Source organism: Sus scrofa, chromosome 13 (genome assembly GCF_054392235.1).
Source record: "Sus scrofa isolate SSC_HxYL_T2T_F1_AM1 chromosome 13, Sscrofa_HxYL_maternal_Yorkshire_Landrace_v2.0, whole genome shotgun sequence".
NCBI classification, from domain to species: domain Eukaryota; kingdom Metazoa; phylum Chordata; class Mammalia; order Artiodactyla; family Suidae; genus Sus; species Sus scrofa.
The window spans coordinates 221,331,187-221,350,882 of NC_139395.1; the positions used below are offsets into that span (position 1 = coordinate 221,331,187).

The 19,696-nt window shown below is 59.7% G+C and overlaps 1 protein-coding gene across 5 annotated transcripts in view; it reads left to right on the forward strand.

Annotated features, from left to right (window-relative positions):
- The window catches only part of PDE9A (phosphodiesterase 9A), a 95,452-nt gene that overhangs the window by 16,183 nt on the left and 59,573 nt on the right, over nt 1-19,696 (forward strand). For all 5 annotated transcript variants that reach the window (XR_014825234.1, XR_014825232.1, XR_014825233.1 and 2 more), the window contains exons 2-3: nt 12,071-12,141; nt 13,803-13,880. Coding sequence is in view for 2 of the 5 variants with exons in the window: in XM_005654079.3 (XP_005654136.2) it covers nt 12,071-12,141; nt 13,803-13,880 (149 nt within the window). In the remaining 3 variants the exon portion in view is untranslated. The remainder of the gene's footprint in view (nt 1-12,070; nt 12,142-13,802; nt 13,881-19,696) is intronic.

Consider the following 19,696-nt stretch of genomic DNA (forward strand, 5'->3'; position numbering starts at 1 on the left):
TGCCGACACCTTTATGGGGGGGGGGGAGTGACAGCGACGAAGAGGCCGAGAGACCACCTCTACCTCCCATTCAGACCACCATTGAAAGCCTGACCTCGGGCCCTGCATGCGTCTCTGGGCTTGGAGCCACACGGGTGGAGTCTGTATCCAGGCCCTCACGGACCCAGCCGGGCCAGGCTCTCTCTGTGGCTCAGAGGCCTCGTCTGTGATGGGGATGATGACAATGCCAAGCCCACGAGGTCCTCCCAAGGACCCGGGCTGCAGAGTTTAAGGCACTTGGCCCAGCTTCTGGCCCAAGCATGGGCTCGACCTCATTAGGTGGTGCTGGTGCTGGTGGCAGTGAAGGGATGATGCTGGCGCTGTGGTAACAGTGGTGATGCCTGGAGGTGGTGGGGATGGTGGCGATGGTGGAGATAGAGGTGGTGGTGATGGTGGAGGCGGTGGGGATGTTGATGGTGGCGGTGATGGAGGTGATGATGATAGAGGTGAGGGAGGTGATGATGGAGGTGGTGGCGGTGATGGAGATAGAGATGGTGGTGGCAGTGCCCGTGGTCCTGGTGGTGATGGTGGAGGTGGTGGGGATGTTGATGGCGGCAGTGATGGTGGAGGTGATGGTGAAGGTGATGATGAGAGAGGTGAGGGAGGTGATGGTGGAGGTGGTGGGGATGTTGATGGTGGCAGTGACAGTGGTGATGGTGGAGGTGGTGATGGTGGAGACAGTAGTGATGGTGGAGGTGGAGGTGATGGTGGAGGTGGAGGTGATGGTGAAGGTGATGATGAGAGAGGTGAGGGAGGTGGTGATGGAGGTGGTGGCGGTGATGGAGATAGAGATGGTGGTGGCAGTGCCCGTGGTCCTGGTGGTGATGGTGGAGGTGGTGGCGGAACTGGCCTCATTAGCCATATACCCTCAAAATTTGGGGTCAACCCATTCACACCAGGATGCTTGGACACCAGGGTCCCCGAACCTGACGGGCAGGTCCTGTGCTCACAGCTGGATACAAAGGAGCCGACTGAGACGAGGCCCGCGCCTTGCAAAGGGTCCCTCCGGGATGAAAGGGGAAAACTGACACAAAGCAGAGTGAGGCCCAATTGATCACTCAGCCCGTCCAAGTCTAAACCCTACATGATCCTCTTGACAAAAACACACTTGTGTGGACACGACCCCAGCTCTCCCTGCACCTTGGATGTAGTGGCACGTGGCTGGTGGTACCGGGAGGTCCGTTAGAGCGTCAGAGCCGCTGCTTTGGGGCAACTTTCCTAAGACCGCATCTCCTCATGCCCTGACCCGAGAACCACCGGAAGTGCCACCTGTTGAAGGAAAGGCTGTGTGTCCTGGGAGCCTCTTGCTGGTGAACGTGGGGCTTTGAGGGTCAAGGAGGCGCCCCTCCACCTCCGGGGAAGACGCCCCCGCGTTCCATGGGCCTCCCTACAATCACAACTGCACTGCCCTGAGCCCTTCCTGTGTGCCAGGCCCTCCACCCGTCAGGATTCGCCCTGGTAACATCCGTGCCAATTACCCTCACCCCGCAGACAAAGAAGCAGAGCCTCAGAACCGTGAGGAAACCCGCCCTGGGCAAGCTGGTGAGAAGAGAAGCTGGACTCCGTTCTCTGCCTCCTCCCTACCCACCCCTCTGCCCTGCATGTGCCCAGAGCAGCGTGCAAGCTTGACGCCCACCAAGGGAGATGGGGGAGCCGCGGGGCGCCTTCCACCCCAGGGCCCACCCCCAGGCAGACCGAGCCAGCTGAGAGCAGCCACTCACCAAGGTCACTCTGCCGAGCAGCCTCCGTGCCAGGCGCCCGCTGTGCCCTGATGCCCACGAGTCAGCGCAGTGACGGGCACAAGTGTAGCCACAGAGGTGTTGTTTCCTCAAAAAAATTTGCATACAACCCTGATATATAAGGCTTATATGAGCAGTTAAATGACCCAAGTGCTGGTATTAGGACCCACTGATTCTGTAAATCCGAAGCTCCAGCACCCAGTAAAGAATTAACGGGAACAGAGAGGGTCCTTGCGGGAGCACCGTGTTTGGAATTGGGGGCCCCAGGGCCACACCACCCCGCGGCCCCGGACTGGCCCTAATGACTGGGCAGCGCTGCCCTGCCGCTCGCTGGCCAGCGGACATGTACGGGACACTCGGGTCTCAGGACAGCAGGCGCGGGCAGCCTTGGCACTGACCAGCTGCACCAGACGCCAAGGATGACGTGTCCCTCTGAGAAGGCCCTGATATTTAAGTTATCACAGCCGAGTACTAGTTTCTAGCTGGTGTCTGAAGGAGTTTCCATCCATCTACTTAAAGAAGGGGAGTCGGAACCAGGGCTGGCAGGCCACCACCCCTACCCCTGCCCCAGGGCAGCGCTGGTCAACCAGCCCCCTTCCCAAGTCTGGGGCGTGGCTCCCCCTCTCAGCGGCTGGTCTGGTCCCCGTAGGACCCCTGCCCAGGCTCCCTGCAGCCCCTGGGAAGCCTCCACACCTGTCCTGGTCACTGAAAACCTCACTTGGGTGGGGTCAGGAAGACACGTGGATCTGAGGGGCATTTGGTGACGTCTGGAGCTGCAGAAATTGTTTAACAGGAAGGCTGGCAAGTGGGTCTCAGGACTCAGAGCAACTGTGGGGGGCGGGGGCGGCTTCTCTGCAGCCCTTCTGTCCGCTGGGCTTCACACGGATCCCTCCAGCCCTGTCCCGCCTCTGTCCCTGCAGCCACCCCCTGGGATCTGCTTCCTGGTCCCCCTCCAAGGAGGTGCCTGGCCCCGCCCTTCCCTCCCCATCCAACCCCCCCCCCCACTCTGTCCCTGTATCTCTCTCTCCTCTGATTTGCCCCCCAGTTCCCCCCACTCCCGGCCACATGCCGTTTAAATACTGATTTTTGTCCTCTGGCAAACTCATTTAATTTTCTCATCCGCTTGGCTTGGTGCCAGAGTATTCTTTCCAAATAAAAATGGTAAAGACCTCTTTTCCTCTGCTACGAATTCTGTGTAAATGCAGCCCAGCCTGCTACCAGAAGAGAGTGTTCAGGAGCCTGTTCTGTTATCAGTGATTAACCTCGGCTTCTAGATCTAGATAACTTTTTTCTTGGTTATAAAAGCCCCGCGTATTCACTGTGGAATATTTGAAAAATACAGAGCCGTATAAAAAAGAAAAGAAAAGAACCCATCATCCCAGCAGACTGAAAACAGCGGCGAACGTTTCAGGATCTTTTCTGCTGGTGTTTTCTGAGAGAGACTGGCTTTCTTTCACGTATTTTTTTATTTTGACCATTTTCACTCAGCTTTGCATCAGCCATATAAAACCGTATAAAACCCAGTTTCAACCGCCTGTGTACTGTTCCATCGTGGACCCTTACGAAAATGTAATCATTTCATTGTTTTGAGACATTTAGCTCGATTCCATTTCTCTGCAATAATTAACAGAAAAGAACCCCCACACACACCAGCTCTTTGCTCGCAGAGGCTGCTCAAGGCAGTGGTTTGGGCCTAAACCTGGGATGCGACTGGAACAGTGCCTGGCACTTAATAGCTGCCGTTGTTATGCTATTATTTTCTTCAGAGCGGCTCCTGGACATGGGACTCTGGGTCAAAGGGCACACGAATTGCCACACGGCTGCCCCGCAGGGCTACCTGGACCTGCAGTCCTCCAAGGGCGACCCCCTCCCCAGTCCCGGCCAGAGTCAGTGGGGAGGGGGCCGCCTTCGAGGACTGCAGGTCCAGGTAGCCGGGCTACTCTGTGACCCCGGGGTGCTTCTGGGGTCATTAGGGTGACGTGCGCCTGTGAGCAGTGCTGTGGCCAGAGCTGCGGGCCCTTCACCCAGTTCTCCCCATGGGAACGTCTTGCAAAATCACAGAACGGGGTCACCGCCAGGATAGCGCAGGGAGACAGCCCACCGCCCTGTGCCCTAGGTCCAGTGAGTTCTAGACATGGAGCCATACCCGCGGGATCTCCTATCCAGGCCACAGTCTCGCTGTCCGGTTCAGTCCTGTTCAGTCCTTTTCATGACCCCGCCCCCGCCCCCACCCTCAAGCAAACACTGTGTGCTCTCCATCTCTGTGATTTTATCATTTCAGAAGTGTCCTATCAGTGGAGCCACACTGGGTGTAATCTTTGGGGGACTGGCTTCCATTCACGCAGCATCAGTCCCTGGGGATCCAGCTCAGTCGTCCCATGGATCAATCCCTTGGTGATGAACCAGAGTCTGTTTCACGGTCCCCGGGGAAGGGCCTCTGAGCCATCCGTCCCTTTCGCCTTCGGGCCAGTGCGATGATGTGCCTTCCATTTCTTGGAGGCCAGCATGGCTGTTCTGAGAAGTCACGACCCTGTTTTGGTTGTGATAGAATTTGTTCCAGGATGAGTTGCATGGTTTCCTCGGTCCCCTGGCACGGTGAGGGCGTTACGAATCGATTAAAGCGAAAGCACGTTTTCAGGAGACAGAGAAAAAGAGGGCCCACCTCGCTTGGTAATTGCTTTTCTGTCCCGACACTGCGGACCTGAGTGGGGACCGGATAGTCCCGCCCCGGCCGCTCTGCCTGCGTAAGGGCTGAGTGTTGATTGGTCTTTGTAGGTGACCTTATTTGCATGGGGAAGAGGTTATATAGAGGCGGGGTGAGGCGTGGGCACACACCTTCCGGGTGGGGAGTGGGAAGGAGCAGCCAGGCTGCTCGGGGTGGGGGAAGGGCTTGCGCCATGGCCAGAGGCTCTGAGGTCTAATCTCCTTGAAAGGGCCTTGAACCCTCTAACAGCTGGGTGCAGATTTCTGAAGTCAGTGCGACATTTATAAGTCACATCGTCAGGTTGCAAGAGTAGATGTCTGATGATGTGTTACTGCAGAGATTTCAGATGCTCAGGGGGCTGAGAGGAACAGGCAGCGCGGATGGAGCCAGGAGGGGGCGGAGTGAGTGTTGCTGGAAGAGGCGTCCAGTTCTGATGAACAGAGGAAGGAAACCGAGCCGGGAGCCCGCGTGCAAGAGCCGAACTCGCCGCGTCCCCTGGGAAGGGAAAGGTGCCTGCCTTCCCTTCCGCCTTCGCAACCTCAGCAGGATCCGGGCATCGCCAGACTCGGGGCTCTCGTCTCCAGCTGCCGCCCTTCAAAAATCACGTTGGGGGAAAGATTGCAGAGAATGATAATGAGGAAAATTTTGCTCGAGGTTCGTTCCTCCAAGTTCAAAGACGCTCTGTGAAAACTGTTGCTAGGGCAGTGGAATAAAAAATTTCACCGTCGGTGTGAGAGGGAACAGCAAGACAAATGGACATAATTGCATGTCTTACAACCACCACCCCGAAAGCACATCCTACGGACACAGAGTTTTTAATGATATTGAGAAGGAGCTGATGCCATCCTGCATGATGAGCTTGGTGACACGGCCCCCTGGTGAGAAAGACAGTGGCCCGCCCCGCAGAGGAAGTTCCCCGGGGACCACTGCTTTCTCAGGAGGCCTCCGACCCTCCCAGCTCTGCCTGGTCCCTGGTCCCTCGTCCCCTCCAACATCCACCCACTGAATTTTTCTTTTGTGTTCGTGGTGGGTTTTGCCTTTCCCAGCCTGCAGAACTGAACCCAAACCTAAATTGCTGGTAGGTCATATCTTATTTGTCCAGAACCAGGAGTATTTCACAACATAGCCCGGCGACCGTCCACGTGAGAAACCCACAGTTTCCAGTGGTCCCTGACTTGGTGCCAGTGCACACCAGAATTTGACAAACCCAGCAAGAAGTGTTCCCAGCAGCTGCAAGGACGTGCCTGCGACGGAAGTAGGAAACCGAACTGGGGTCTGCTCTGGATTATGGGCACAACCATGCGGAAGGGAGCTCAGCCCAGCCCCCCAGGGCGCTTAGAGGTGGGGGCGGGGGACGCTTGGCGCCTCTCTGCTTGCTGGGCAGCTCTGTTCTGTTATTACTGCCCCTCCCCGCGGGCGCCCAGTTACTCAGAGAGGAAATTATGCCCTTAGCAGCCTCTGCCAACCACAGTCGGCTGAATAGATGCCAAAACGGCCAGAGGAAGTGGGGCAGGAACAATGGCAAGCCATTTTCACCTGCGGAGCCCAAATGAAAGGACGCTTTGCCCGGTTTTCACGTGTTTGAGCACCCCCAAGGGCGCCCCCACTTTCCGAAGCCAGGCCTTTCCTGTGCCTGGATCCTGGGGGCTCAGCACTAGTGCCCCCCGACCCTGCCATGGGCTTCTCCATCCACCACATTAAAGAGGGGGCAGCAAGAAGCCAGGGCAGAGCTGGCGATGGACACCAAGAACAGCAGTTTTTGAAACTTTTTTTAAATACTTTGACCTGTGTGAATTCACATGTGGATTTCAGGCGTGTGTGTCGGGGGCATAATCTCAAATGTGTGCTGCATAAATCAGGGCTGATGTCCGGCAGACATGGAATCTAGCATCTTTGCACCGTCAGCCAGCATTTTCTGGGCACCCACCCAGGCCAGCACCCCGCCCCCCGCCCCCGCCCCGGCTCTGGGCACATGGACAGAGCAGGATTCAGCCTCCAGGTCTAAATGCTGACCAGCACAGCAGCTACCACCATACAGGGCAGACTCGGAAGCAGGAGCTGGCTGCCCATATACCACAGTCGAAGATGCTTGGACAAGGGCTGGGGGCGGAGTCATGGGGGGGCGGAGCCTGAGCTGCCTGAAACCCCAGGCGTTACAGTCCCAGCAGCTTCCCTGCACCAAAAGTTCAGTCCCCAGAGGTATCTCAGGGAACCAGCCACTCCAGACTGGAGGGTGGGACCTGTCGGCACCTTCCAGATTCACCGACACCTGGCAGGGGAGCCAGCTTGCAGCCTGAACACGGGCAGCCTCGAAGCAGCGCTGGCGGCTTTCAGGGGCCAAGCGTGAGGGAGCTGACGCAGGGCCCCCTCGGGAGGTGAAGGGCCCCCCAGGAAATGTCCAGCACAGGTGGGGCTGCCTCCATCTGCGGGTCAGCAGCTCAGGGCCTCTGCGGGCCTCGCTGAAGCCTGGAGCCCCGCTCCCCCATTGCTGGGCGTCCCCGGTCCTGTTTCTCCTCCAGAGCCCGCGGCATGCAAATCGCTTTCCAGAACATCTCAGCCGCTCCTGATTCACCCGGGTCCCCTCTCCCTGCGCCATGTCCTTGTGCCGAAAGGCCCAGCTGCAAGTCCCTGGTTGAAATCTCCCCAGAGGAACGTGGAAAACCTTTCGTTCCAGCGTGGTCTGTGCACAGGCCGCGGTGCGCCCTCCAGAAGCCCCGGCTCCGCCGTGATCAAATCTCGGTCCTCCTAACCTCGTAATGGGAAACTCGATTATCGGAGCTGCCTGGCGGCCTGGAGACCATCCATCCTCCTGCTTTTCCACACGCAAACGGCCGCGTGTGGCTGGGACCCGGGCGCTCGGGGGCTGCTTTCTGCACCCCCACCTCCATGAGCCTCTGAGTGGCGTGTCCAGGAGGAGAGGCCCTGGAAGAGGCCCCTGGGCTCAGAATGGACCCGAGTCCCTCCCAGCCTTTAGAAGCTGCCCTCCTGTGTCTTTAGCCTGGAGGCCACGTGGACGCGGGCTGGCAGGGTGCTGGCCATCTGCTCCACAGCTACCAGCCCTGCCTTTCTGAGTGTGTTGGTGGAGGTGCTTTTTGATACAGAGAAACAGAAACGTGCTGTGCTCTCCTGCCCTCCACCCCTCGCGGCCTCCCCTCCACCCTGTGATCCTGCCCACGGGCCAGGTGGGGACAGCCTGGGTGAGACGCCTGGTGACCGCACAGCGCACCCCAAACACCCCCAGCTCTGAATCGATCAGTTAAAGTTCTCACGAGGAAAGGAGATTGTGTCCTGGCCAGATGGTCACAGGTCAGGCCAGGAGGGCGGGCAGGGCCACCAGGGGCTGGGGCTCTGGGGAGCAGGCTGGACAGCCAGTTGGTAGAGGCACCCTGTGCCGAGGAGTGTAGCTTGGCCACTGCAGTCCCCTAGGTCTCAAGCCCAGGGCCCCCCACCTGTTAAGGACAGGCCTAGAGCATGTCCTCGGAAGGTCCCTGGCTGGGAGGACACAGCCCTGACCCGAGCCCTGGGTCCCGCTTCCTGGGCTGCTGGACAGGACGAGTCAGGGCTGGTCCCAGCCATGACCTGCGCCAGAAGGCACAGTCCGCCCGCGTGTGCCCCCGGGACACTCACCTCTGGACAGACTGCTGGTCCCTTTCGCCCCAGGACTGTCCTGCCGTGGGCATGCAGCCCAGGAGCCCCTGCCCCACCCCCATCCTTTCTGGAGTCGCAGGTTCCCCGCCCTCCAAGGAACAGTGGAAACGGAGCAGCTGGGCTCTTTCTTCAAGCTCTGGAGAGCCTGCGGGTTGTGCGTTTGAAGTCCTACTAAATAAGACTTGGTGCCAAATGGGGTACAGCCGTAGTCATTTTGGGTGCGTTTGGAGGCAGCGGGACCCCGAGCCATTCCACCCACACTCAGGACCCTAGAGTCAGTGGGATCGTGAGCTTCCCAGGCGGCCAAGATGCTGTGGACTGAAGTTTGCATTCAAGCAGCAGCGGCCTCAGGACCCTGTTCAAACACTCGCCCCTCGTCTCGTCCCTGAGAGGCAAGTGGAGCAGGCGCCATCCCCCCCACTCACAGGAGGGCAGACCAAGGCTACGGGTGGGGACAGTCTTGCCCACAGCGGAGGCCGTGGGGGGAGCCAGCGCATAAAAGAATAGCCCCCGGGGACCGTGGGGCCCAGGACCCCTGCCTTTGCTGCGGCAGCATCTCCAGGGGGAGCTGGTTTGCACATGCGCATTTCATGCCTCGCAGAGCCTGGGAGCCGGAGCTCTTTGGGTCGTGTGTGTGCGCTGGGCCGTGGTAGGCCTTGGGTGGGATCCTAACGCCCTGACCACTCGCTGGCTGGGCCCGAGGGAGCCTCGCCAGCTCTGCTCAGAACAGGGCTTGGCTGGTGGGTGGTGCTCTGAGAGTGCCCGCTCTCCAGCTCATGGGGCAGCAGGAAGGTTCTCGACGCCCCAGTTCCCTCTGCCCTTCACGGGCCCCGCCGCAGGTGAGGGGGCACCCGCATCCAGCAGAGGGGGGCCTCTGAGTTCTCACGTGTGTGTCCTGGTTTAACGTCACGGTGCTGGGTCAGAGCACGTGGAAGAGTCTGGGTGACCTGCTGTGCTTACCGAGGGACTCCAGCCCCGGGCTGCCTCCGCATAAAATCCCAATTTCTCCGTTAATCTCGCGGCCTCCACATCTCACGTGTAAATTCCATTTCCCCAAAGCTCCCCCCCACCCCCCGCTGCTTATTTCTGGATCAAGGCTAAAGGCTTTGGAAAAGGATTCAGCATGTGAACAAAAGGCCTTGTGCCCTCCTGACCAGGCTGCCTGGGGTGGGGGAGGGGATCGCCCCAGGCCACCCAGGCAAGCATGAAGCAGGGGCTGGTCCCCCCACCTCCCCCAACTACTGCGTTTCCTCCCCCGCCCCCCGCCCCCAGGAACAACCCATCGAGGCCAGGAGCTTCTCCTGACACCCGGCAAAGGGCGAGGCTGGGAGTTCCCGTTGTGGCTCAATGGAAACGAATGACTAGCATCCATGAGGACGCAGGTTCCAACCCTGGCTTCGCTCAGTGGGTTAAGGATCCAGGGTTGCTGTGAGCTGAGGTGTAGCTCGCAGACATGGCTTGGATCTGGCGTTGCCGTGGCTGTGGCGTAGGCCTGCAGCTACAGCTCTGACTGGACCCCTAGCCTGGGAGCCTCCATATGCCGCAGGTGCGGCCCTTAAAAGAAAAAAAAGGCGAGGCTGTCCAGGCATTGCTGCATTGGGGTTCGCATGGAGCTTCACCCCAGAGCCCTGCTAAAGGCTCATTAACTGATGAGATAAACACAGCAAAAGCATGACTCCCACATACGAAATGGCCATGCGCCCACGATTTTTGCCTCGCTGGTTAGTTGAACGAGGGAACCGGTCAGATGTGAGGGCCAGTTCAAGGGGGTCAAAGCGCCCGCATTTCCGCACAGCAGAGGGACGCTGGAGCGGAGCTCCGGTGGACACAGCACAGTTTTCCGTGCAAATCTTTTCTGCTTATTTCTGACCTCCTCACAGCCCCCCAGCCTGTCGTCCAGAATTATCTCACAGCCCCCCGGGCTGTCGTCCAGAATTATCTCAAAGACGGTTCTGGATCACAGAACCTCAGCAGGTTTGGCTGGATCGGCCACATGGGGCAGCGGGAGCATCCGTGGGCGCTGTGAGTCCGGGGTTTGCTCTGCTGGGAGATTTCGTAATTGGACTTTTTAAAGCTTCTATTGTTTGCTTGCCCGAGGCGAGGGACTCTCTCCTCCAGATTCCTCTGCAGCCGAGGCCCTCAGGACCCCCGAGGGATGGCCTTTGTGTCCCCTCCCCCCGGGGGGGGGCTCGTTAGCCTGCACTCCACCTCTGTCACACTCAGCTCCAAGCCGCCTCCCCCTTTTCTGGAAGTCCCGGGCAAATTGAGAGTTTTCACAGACAGAGCTCCCCGCCCCCGGCCCCCCTACCCTTCGGCCCACCCCTGCCTTGTCCTGGGGTCTGGAATGAACCCACAAAGTCCGCCGGTGCCAAGTGGAAATGAACTTCTCAGTGGTTCAAGTGGGAACATCAGAAATGGTCCCGTGTCAGTGGGCGAATGGCCAGGACCACCCCACCCCACACCCCTCGAGGGCACAGCCCGCGAGAGCTAAAGCCTGGGGGAGGGGGGCAGGGATGCACCTTCGTGAAAGCCCAGGCCTGACCCAAGGTCAGATGGAGGCAAGCGTCAGCCCCCAGCCAGGAGGCGCTGTGGAGAAGGGGTTGGGGGAGCAGAGCAGAGGGTCGGGGAGGGGTCCCCATGGACGAGAGTGAGGGTGGGTGGGACCTCGGCAAGGACAAACCCCGGAACCTCAGGCGCCCGGCGAGGGGCCACCTTCTCCTATGGGCCCAGCACAGGCTGCTGCCTCGAAAATGGGCACCTCCAGGCCTGAGTTCTAGCAACCGCTGCGGGGTGCTGGGCGAGCCCCAGCAGGGCCCGCACGGGGGCTGCTACAGGGGTCCAGCAGCCCAAACCTGGACACCGGCGCCAGGTGGACAGTGCAGATAAAGGGCCCCTTCTCGGAGGGTGCGACACCCCCCGGATGGTGGTGCTGGCTTTGTCTCAGCGTTGCCAGGCCAGCAGCGCGCAGGAAGCCGCGGTCGTCAGGGAGAGGCTGCCTTGAGGGGGGACTATCTGCCTGCTCCAGTTCGCTGTTTCCAATAAAAAAAAAAAATGATGCAGACTGATCTTTGCTGAAAACATGGTACTCTGGTCATTTAACAAGTCTCCCTGCGGCCCGGCCCTCCCACCCCGGCCCTGCCTGCAGCTGAGCAGGGGGCCTCACAGCAGCTGGCGAGAATGGTGATGCAGAGGGGCCTCAGCTCAGCTCAGCCTTGGAGAACAACCCCCGTCTACTGGGCTTGAAGCCCGTCTCCCAGGGAGGGGCTCTCGCTGAGAGTCCCAGGCGGACCCCCCCAGGGCGAAGAGAGTCCTGGGCAGGCCCCCATCCCCACCCCGGACAAAGATACGGATGCGAACACGTTTCTTTCCTGTCCAGCCAGGGCTGGACGCCCAGCCTGTGGGCAGAACTGCTTCCCGAGAAGTTGGTTCCCTGTGCACCCCGAGGGCTCACATCAGATCCTTTCTCGTTGCCATGCCTTCTGTGCTTCCGTCTGTCTGCAACCTCAGCCCGCAAAGCCTCCAAGGCAGTCTTAGGTTTAAGCAAATGCCCTTCCCCCCTTTTGCACAGCGGGCCCCCGTATGATGTTGTTGGGGTCCCCCGTGATGCGATGGCTGTAAGCGGAGGGGTCGAAGGTGTGTCAGTTGTCATCAGGATGGCACACAGCAGCACGTCCCCTGCGGGTGTGTTTATGGGGGTGACAGCTTTGTTTTTCATCATTCTTTTCAGCAAACCAAAAAGTGACATTTATCTCAACCAGTCTAAATGGAAGCAATGAAAAAACACTGTGTAACCTGCCAGGGCCCGGGGTTTTTTGGCTTTTGCGTTTGTTTTTTCTTTGTAGAATGCACCTGCAGGTTGGGACCGGGGGCGTGGGCTCTGGCGTCGCCATGGCAACCAGCGCTCCGGCCCCGCCCTCACGGCCCTGTGCTTGCTTCGCAGGTCATCTTCAGCAGGTACTGCAACTCCAGCGACATCATGGACCTGTTCTGCATCGCGACCGGCCTGCCTCGGTGAGGGACCCGGAGTCTCCCCTGCCGGGGGCGCCTCAAAAGTCACCTGGGGGGGGTACCTGGGAGGGCGAGGGACTGACTCTAGGGCACAAGAGGTGCGCGCTCACCTTGCACGCAGGACCTTTCACATTGGTGAATGAAACCGCAGAGGATGCAGCCACAGCTGTCCCCTGCCCGCCAGCAGCCACCACGCCACTGCACGGAGGAGGGAACCACTGGGCGGAATTAGGCAGAAACGAGTCTTAAGAGTTTCTTTCTTTCTTTCTTTTTTTTTTTTTTTTTTTTGGTCTTCTTAGGGCTGCACCTGGGGCATATGGAGAGTCCCAGGCTAGGGGTCGAATCAGAGCTGCAGCTGCCGGCCTACACCACAGCCACAGCAACGTGGGATCCAAGCCACGTCTGCGACCTACTCCACAGCTCACACCAACACCAGATCCTTAACCCACTGAGCAAGGCCAGGGATCAAACCCGCAACCTCGTGGTTCCTAGTTGGATTCGTTTCCGCCGCGCCACGATGGGACCTCCAAGAGTTTCTCTTTATCTTCATTTGTTCCTCTCTTTGGGAGAAAGGGTGAAAGAGATGAGAACGAATATTCGGGCTCTGGTCCCCCAGCCCCACACGACCCAGCAGGGACCTCTTCTGTGGGGGTGGGGCAGTCCTCACAGGTCAGCGTCCCGGAGAAGACTGACATGGAAAGTAAGTCGAAAAGACCAGAAATCGACCTTCGAGAGCCATCAGAATTCCCGAAGAGTCATTTTCCCAAGTCAGCACTTTGTTGGGGAAGTGGATTTTCCGTCCTAACTTCCCGACTAAAGAGAGTGACCAGGAGCCACTTGGACCTGCTGTTAACTTTCGAGTACCATCCAGGTCCAGGAAGGTGATAGGGCGCCTTTCAGAGTCAGGTGAGAAAAAGGAGATTCAGGCATGAAATTCCACGTCTGAAATCCCAGCAAGGGGCAGCTTGTAGTAGCCAAAAATAACCCACAGTTTGGGGCATCTTTTTTTGTCTGCAGCTGCAGCATGTGGAAGCTTCCAGGCCAGGCATCAAACCTGTGCCACAGCAGTAACCCAAGCCACAGGGGTGACAATACCAGGTTCTTAACCCTCTGGGCCCCCAGGGAACCCCCGAAGCGTCTTTTATTAAGCCCTGTGCTAAGAAATAAATGTTATTCTTTAAAACGGCCCTGGGACTCAGGTGTCCCCTGCACTGCATGGATTTTAACAATGCACGACTGAAGGCCAGGGCATTGCGGCCACCCCTCCGCAAGAGAGGGGCGCCCCCCCGAGGGGAGAGGTGGGAGGAAGAGTCAGCTTATCCCCTTAAAACTGTTTGGTGGCAGAGGTTCGTGCCGTTGGACAGACTCCCGCAGGAAATGAAGTGCGAAGGCAGACCCTGGACTCATCCCTGGCTGGTGTAAACGCTCTTTTCACCACGGTGGGGGTTCATCACCCCACCCCGCAAACGGGACTTCCAGTCCCTCCCACATCCAGAGAGCACCTCAACCGCTCACTTGGTTTACGAGCCAAGGGCCAGGGGCTCGAGGCCGAGTCCTCGCCACCCTTTGGACGGGACGGGCCTGGCGCTGGCGCTGCTGCCTCCCGGGAGGCCCGGGTCCGAGGTCCACCCACGGGGGAGACACTGGCCTTTCCTGTCTTCCAGGAACACGACCATCTCACTCCTGACCACAGACGATGCCATGGTGTCCATCGACCCCACCATGCCCGCCAATTCCGAACGGTAAGCGGCGTCGCCAGCCCCTTCCGGTGGCGCGTCCGACGGGAATCTGCTCGCGCGGCAGGGTGTCCGTGGCGGGGTTTTTTTTCTTTCTTCTTCTTTAATTTACTGCTGCAGGAGAATCTGAATTGAAACCACAGCTGGGAGGGTCTCAAGGAGGCTGCCGTCTCCTCGGCAGAGCTGGTCACTTTTCGAGAAAGTACCAGCTCTACGTGTGGGAAAACTGAGGTTCTGCGTGGCAGTAGCAGAGCTGCCCCCCCCCCATCCCCGTCCATCTGGAGGGGCCGCAGGAGAGTCCCTGCCCAGGGCCTCTGGGCCACGCTGGGTGCCCTGGGACACGTCCTGGAAGCGGCAAGTGCTACCCCCGGCTGCTCCACACAGGACGGGAGGAGGCCTGGGGCCCTGCGAGTGGAGTCGGGCGCTGCCTGGAGGGAAGAGGCTCGGGCTTCTGTGGACTCGAGTCCCGCCCACCTGGCTGCGTGTGGCCAGAGGGCTGATAAGGGCTGAGCAGAGCCTCTCCAGCCCGAGCCAGCTCGTCTGCCCAGATGGGGAGGCCAGTTGGCAGGGCAGGGAGGGGGTGTCTGGGGTGGGGGGCTCCACCTGGCTGCTCCAGCCCGCGGGAGAGTGCGTGTGCAGGAGGACCCTCGAACATGCGGCCACCAGAGGGTCCCGGCTGCCCGTGGGCTCCCCGTGATGGGGTCCCCGGGACCTCCTCCATAGGTGCTGAAAAGATTCCCCCAACCAAGGTCCTGGCCCAGGGACCAGCACCTGCCCTTCTTCCTCTGTCCCCAGAAGCCACCTGTCAGCCACTGCCGGCCTGGGTGCAGGATGCCGGGCTCCAGACAAGGACACAAGGCTCCTTGATCAAGGCATTGCTGCAGAGCCAGGCAAGCAGCCCCCACTGCCTTGAGCGCGGGGGCAGGCACCCAGCATTGTCCTCCCCCAGCATCTGGATGCTTCTATGGGGGCCCCCCGTCCCTCCCCCTGCACCCCGTCACCTCCTGGATTTTTAATCTCCTCACCAGGCACCTCTGCCCGCATGCGCTGGGCTCTGATTACGCTCTGATTCTGGGCTCCCGGCTCCCCCGAAGGAGTGATGCTGACTGAACCCCCAAAGGCTCCAGGGGGGTTGCTGTAGATCGCAGCGCAGGCTTGGGCCTGACCCCACTCTGTTCATGAGGAAGGTCACGCGTGACCTGTCCCCCTGACGTCCCCTAGCTTAAAATCATGCCATCAGGGGGACGTGCCTGTCCGGGCAGTCTGGTCTTGGATGGAGCCAAAGGGCATTTTTCCTGAATTAATGGAAACAGTGTGTGGTTTGTTCCTATTCTCTCACTTCCTCGGCTCTGGTTTGGCACTTTTTTCCGAGCCAGCCCTTCTCAGCGGGAGGCAGTTTTGTTCCCTGGAAGACACTTGGTGAAGTCAGGGGACATTTTGGCCACAACAGAGAAGGGGTCTCTGGCACCCCGTGGGCAGAGACCAGGGCTGCAGCTCCATGTTCCATGGTGCCCGGGCACCCCTACCCCAGACACTCCTGCCTGAACGTCAGCAGTGCCCAGGCCGAGAGCCGGGATATATGGTCACCACCTTTCTCTTGGCCCAGCTGCCCGTTGTCCCCCAGGGCACCAGCCTCCTGTCCTGGCAGGTCCTGGCACCACAGGGGTGGTTGAAGCAGAGCCCCCCCCCCCCCCGCATCTGATTGGCTAGGTCTGGGTGGGGCCCCGGAACAGGCGTTTCTGCAGGTTCCCAGGTGGCAGTGGTGCTGGCCGAGTCCCCCTTAGTCACTGCTCTGACCCCCGGGCAGCCCCTCGCTCCCTTTGTCCACTCCCCGCATGTGAGGTCACAGCCCTTTCTCCATTTGGGGCTGCCCCCCCATCCGCTTCCCCGTCTGTGTCTGTGTGCCCGCTCTCAGCGCCGTCAGAGGCCGTGTTCCCCGAGGTTTCGTCCAGCCCACTCCCGTCCCCCACCCCACCCGCGCCCCCACCGAGCCCCCATCTGCTCCGCTGCCCCCAGCTCTCAGCTCCACGTTTCCAGCCGCCATCCGGGGGCCCCCTCATCCTAAACATGCACAAAATAAACTGGTCCAGCCAGACCCGCGACTGTCAGCCCTGCCTGCGGGTTCAGGCCCCCAGGGGTCTTCAAAAAGGCGCTGATGACCAGACCCCAACCAGGACCAGGTCAATGGAGATTTTTGAGGGAGTTTTGAAAGCTCGCCGGGGGATTCCAACCTGCAGCCGGGGAGAGAGTTGCTGATGCAACGTGGGGACACCAAGGAGCCGCTCTGGACCCCGGGGCGGTGCTCTGCTCGCCAGCGTCCAGAAGGTCACCCGGGGTCTCCCTTTCTTGGAAAGTGCTGGATACATTTTGTTTCTCCCAGAAAACGTCCAGTCAGGTCGCGTCCCCGCCGCTTCCTCCAGCTCTGAAGGACCTGCAGCCCCCGGGCCAGGCCTGGCCAGGGCCTGTCCCCCAGCCTCAGACTCAGGAGCCGCCTCCAGGGACGGGCTCCCCGCCCCCACAGCACCTGCCTCCCTCTCGGTTCACGCTCACAGGGGCCACTTCCCACGGCCTCCTCTCCCCATTCCAAGAGCTCTGGGCTGTCACCGTCTGGACACTGATCAGAAGTCGGGGGCCTGCCTGCCCTAAAGGTTTGGGCTCATTTCAAACCAAATAGCATGGCCTTCCGCCTCTTCCTTCAAAATATGTCCTGCTTGGAGTTCCTGGCGTGGCACAGTGGTTAACGAATCCGACTGGGAACCGTGAGATTGCGGGTTCGATCCCTGGCCTTGCTCGGTGGGTTGGGGATCCAGCGTTGCCGTGAGCTGTGGTGTGGGTCTCGGTTGCAGCTTGGATCCCACGTTGCTGTGGCTCTGGCGTAGGCTGGTGGCTACAGCTCCGATTGGACACCTGGCCTAGGAACCTCCATATGCCGCAGGAGCGGCTCAAGAAAAGGCAAAAAGTAAAAAAAAAAAAAAAGAAGAAGAAGAAGAAGAAACGTCCTGCCTGGAGTTCCCATTGTAGCTCAGCAGTAACAAACCTGACTAGGATCCATGAGGATACGGGTTTGATCCCTGGCCTCCCTCCGTGGGTTAAGGATCCGGCATTGCCACGAGCTGTGGTGTAGGTCGCAGATGCGGCTCGGATCTGGCGTTGCTGTGGCTGTGGTGTAGGCCGGCAGCTGCAGCTCCGACTCGACCCCCAGCCTGGGAACCTCCATATGCTGCAGGTATGGCCCTAAAAAAAAAAATGTCCTGCCATAACACTCAGGGAACATTCAGAGCAGCATTTTCAACACCCTGAGACCCTGGAACACAGCCACCGGAGTCAGAGCGGCTCTGACTCAGAGCACCGGGCTGAGGCGCTTCCTCTGTTTTGGAGCCGAGAAGAAAGACAACTGATTGCTAATCAACCCTGATTCCTAAAGACAACAAACAGAAGACCCGCGTCCCAGCTCAGATTGCACTGCGAGGACGGAGCATCTGGCCCAGTGCTCCTTCGGGGCCCCTGGTTCCCTTTGACAATGTGGCGCTTCTGACAACACCCCCTCCGTGTCCACCTTGGCCGCTTCAAGATCCTCATCAGAGAAGAGACCCCCCAGCTTAAAGAGCCTGAGGAAAGAGGGGCGGGCAGCGGGGCAGACGGCGCGAGGGGAGAGCCAGGACGGCGGAGCGCACGCGTGCCCCGCACCGACGCTCCTTTGTTTCCCGTTTGGGCCGGGTTGTGATGCGCGAAGCTCTCCACCCGATGCGATGGCCGTGCCCTCCCCAGGATGGCGAGCGCGGCCACCTCCCCAGTTCCCGCGTGGCTCCCGCTAAGCGTGTTTTGAGTATTGGAGTCCAGGCAGGTGCATTCTGGAAAAAGACAAATGCAGAAGTTCAAGAAAGTGGACTCTCTCCGTTCCGACGATGAGGAAGAAGGAATGAAGGTGCACCTCGGTTTAGGCCGAGCCAGGAGTGTGTTCAGTCGTGGAAGCCGCGTGATTGGTTCTGAGAACATGGCTGTTGTTCAGTCAAGAGGATTAAGGGTGGAGGAGCCAAGAATAACCTTGGGGGGCTGGGGGGCTGCTGTCATCCGCCCCTCCTCCACCGGGAGTCGTCAGGATACGCCTGCCGCTCTGACTCTGCCCACCCGCCCCCTGCACCTTTGCAGAGCCAGCACTGACCCCACGGCCCCGGCCCACCTCCTGCACCCGCTCTGCACCATCACCACCGCTGCCAGCATCCGCCTGTGGGGAAGGGGGCGGGAGAGAAGAGCAACAGGGGACTGGAGGGGGAGGGGGGCCCCTTCCTGCACCCTCGGGGCGGGCCCCGTCTCTCCACCCAGTGCCCCGCATCAGTGCTGCTGCTTGTGGGGCCCCTGAGGGCAGAGGAAGAGGAGACGGGGTGGCGGGGACGGCCCCCTCGCCTCAGTCCTGGGTGGCGCTGACACGTGGCCTGGAGCACGGCCTCTGGCCGCCTCTCTGGTTCAAAGTCCACCCCAGGCACACTCATCACAGGGGGTTCCAGCGAGGTGTCCCCTCCCTGACCTCTGGCTCCTCGCCCCTGCGTGTTGGCAAGGCTGACAGCTGCGGGGTGGGTCGGGGGAGGATGGGACCCCCTGCTACGCGCATCACTGGGAGCCCAGAGGCGCTAGGGCTGCCCTTGACCAGCCCTCAGGCCCCACCCCAGCCCCCCAGGCTCATTGTTGCTGTGGCTCACCTGCATACAGGTGGGGCCGCACCTCAGGCTGCGTGGATTCTAAGGCGGTCCACGATCTGCCAGGACCCGCATGCCGTGGGGCAAAAAATGCCCCAAATCCCAGAGAACCACTGTCGGGGCCCTTGGGAAGACAGCCTTTCGCTAAGCAAGGCACTCCCAGGGCAGCTGGGCAGGTGTCACTCCCTGTGCCAGGAGGAGCCTCCTGGACAGAGACCACCGTGGGGCTGTCCCTCCCTCAGCCACCGTGCCACGCGCTTGGGAAGTTTATACTTTACCGGTGTCTTAAATTGGAAACAATTTTCCGTGTGGCCTGTGACTGTTCAACCACAGGTGTCACCCCCAATTACTCACGGTTAACCGTTGTGTTTGGTGTGAACCCTTGCAGACTCTGTACGTGTTTGGCAGCCCTGAGCTGGTTCTCTGTCTGTGACCCCGTCGCTTGCTGTGTCTCCCTCATAAGATGCCCCGGGCATCCCTGCACAGCTGCCCTCTTTTCCATTTTTTTTTTCTTTTTCTTTTTATGGCTGCACTTGTGGCATATGGGAGTTCCCAGGCTAGGAGTTGAATCCGAGCTGGGAACCTGGTTCACCCGTGCCCTCAGAGCTCTCTTGTTACCAGATCCTAAAATTTGGCTAAACTGCTGCGTGTAAAAAAAAAAAAAAAAAAGCCTCTTTCACCAGGTGTCTCTATTTTTTCGAACCGTTTCCGGAGTTCCCTGGCGGTGCAGCGGGTTAAAGTCCCAGTGTTGGCACTGCTGTGGCTGAGGCTGCTGCCGTGGCATGCACGGGTTCGATCCCTAGCCCTGAAATTTCCGTATGCCCTGGGGGCAGCCAGAAACAAAGATAAGCTGTCATCGACCATCACCGTGTTTGCTCTTTTCTGCCTCCTTTCCATCGACTTCATCGCCTTCCCCACCGTTGTCACAGGTCCTTGTCCTTCTGCCTGGCCCCAGTCTCACCAGCATTGTCTCCCCACCGCTGAGGGTCTCCTCATTACCCGGGCCGGCATCGCCAAGGTGCCAGTGCATTTTCCACTGAGTTATGACACCAATCTCTCTGTGCATCTGGGGGAAGAGTCCCCAGGAGCTCAAACCCAGCCAAAGAGGGAGAGCTTCCTTCGTCTGGC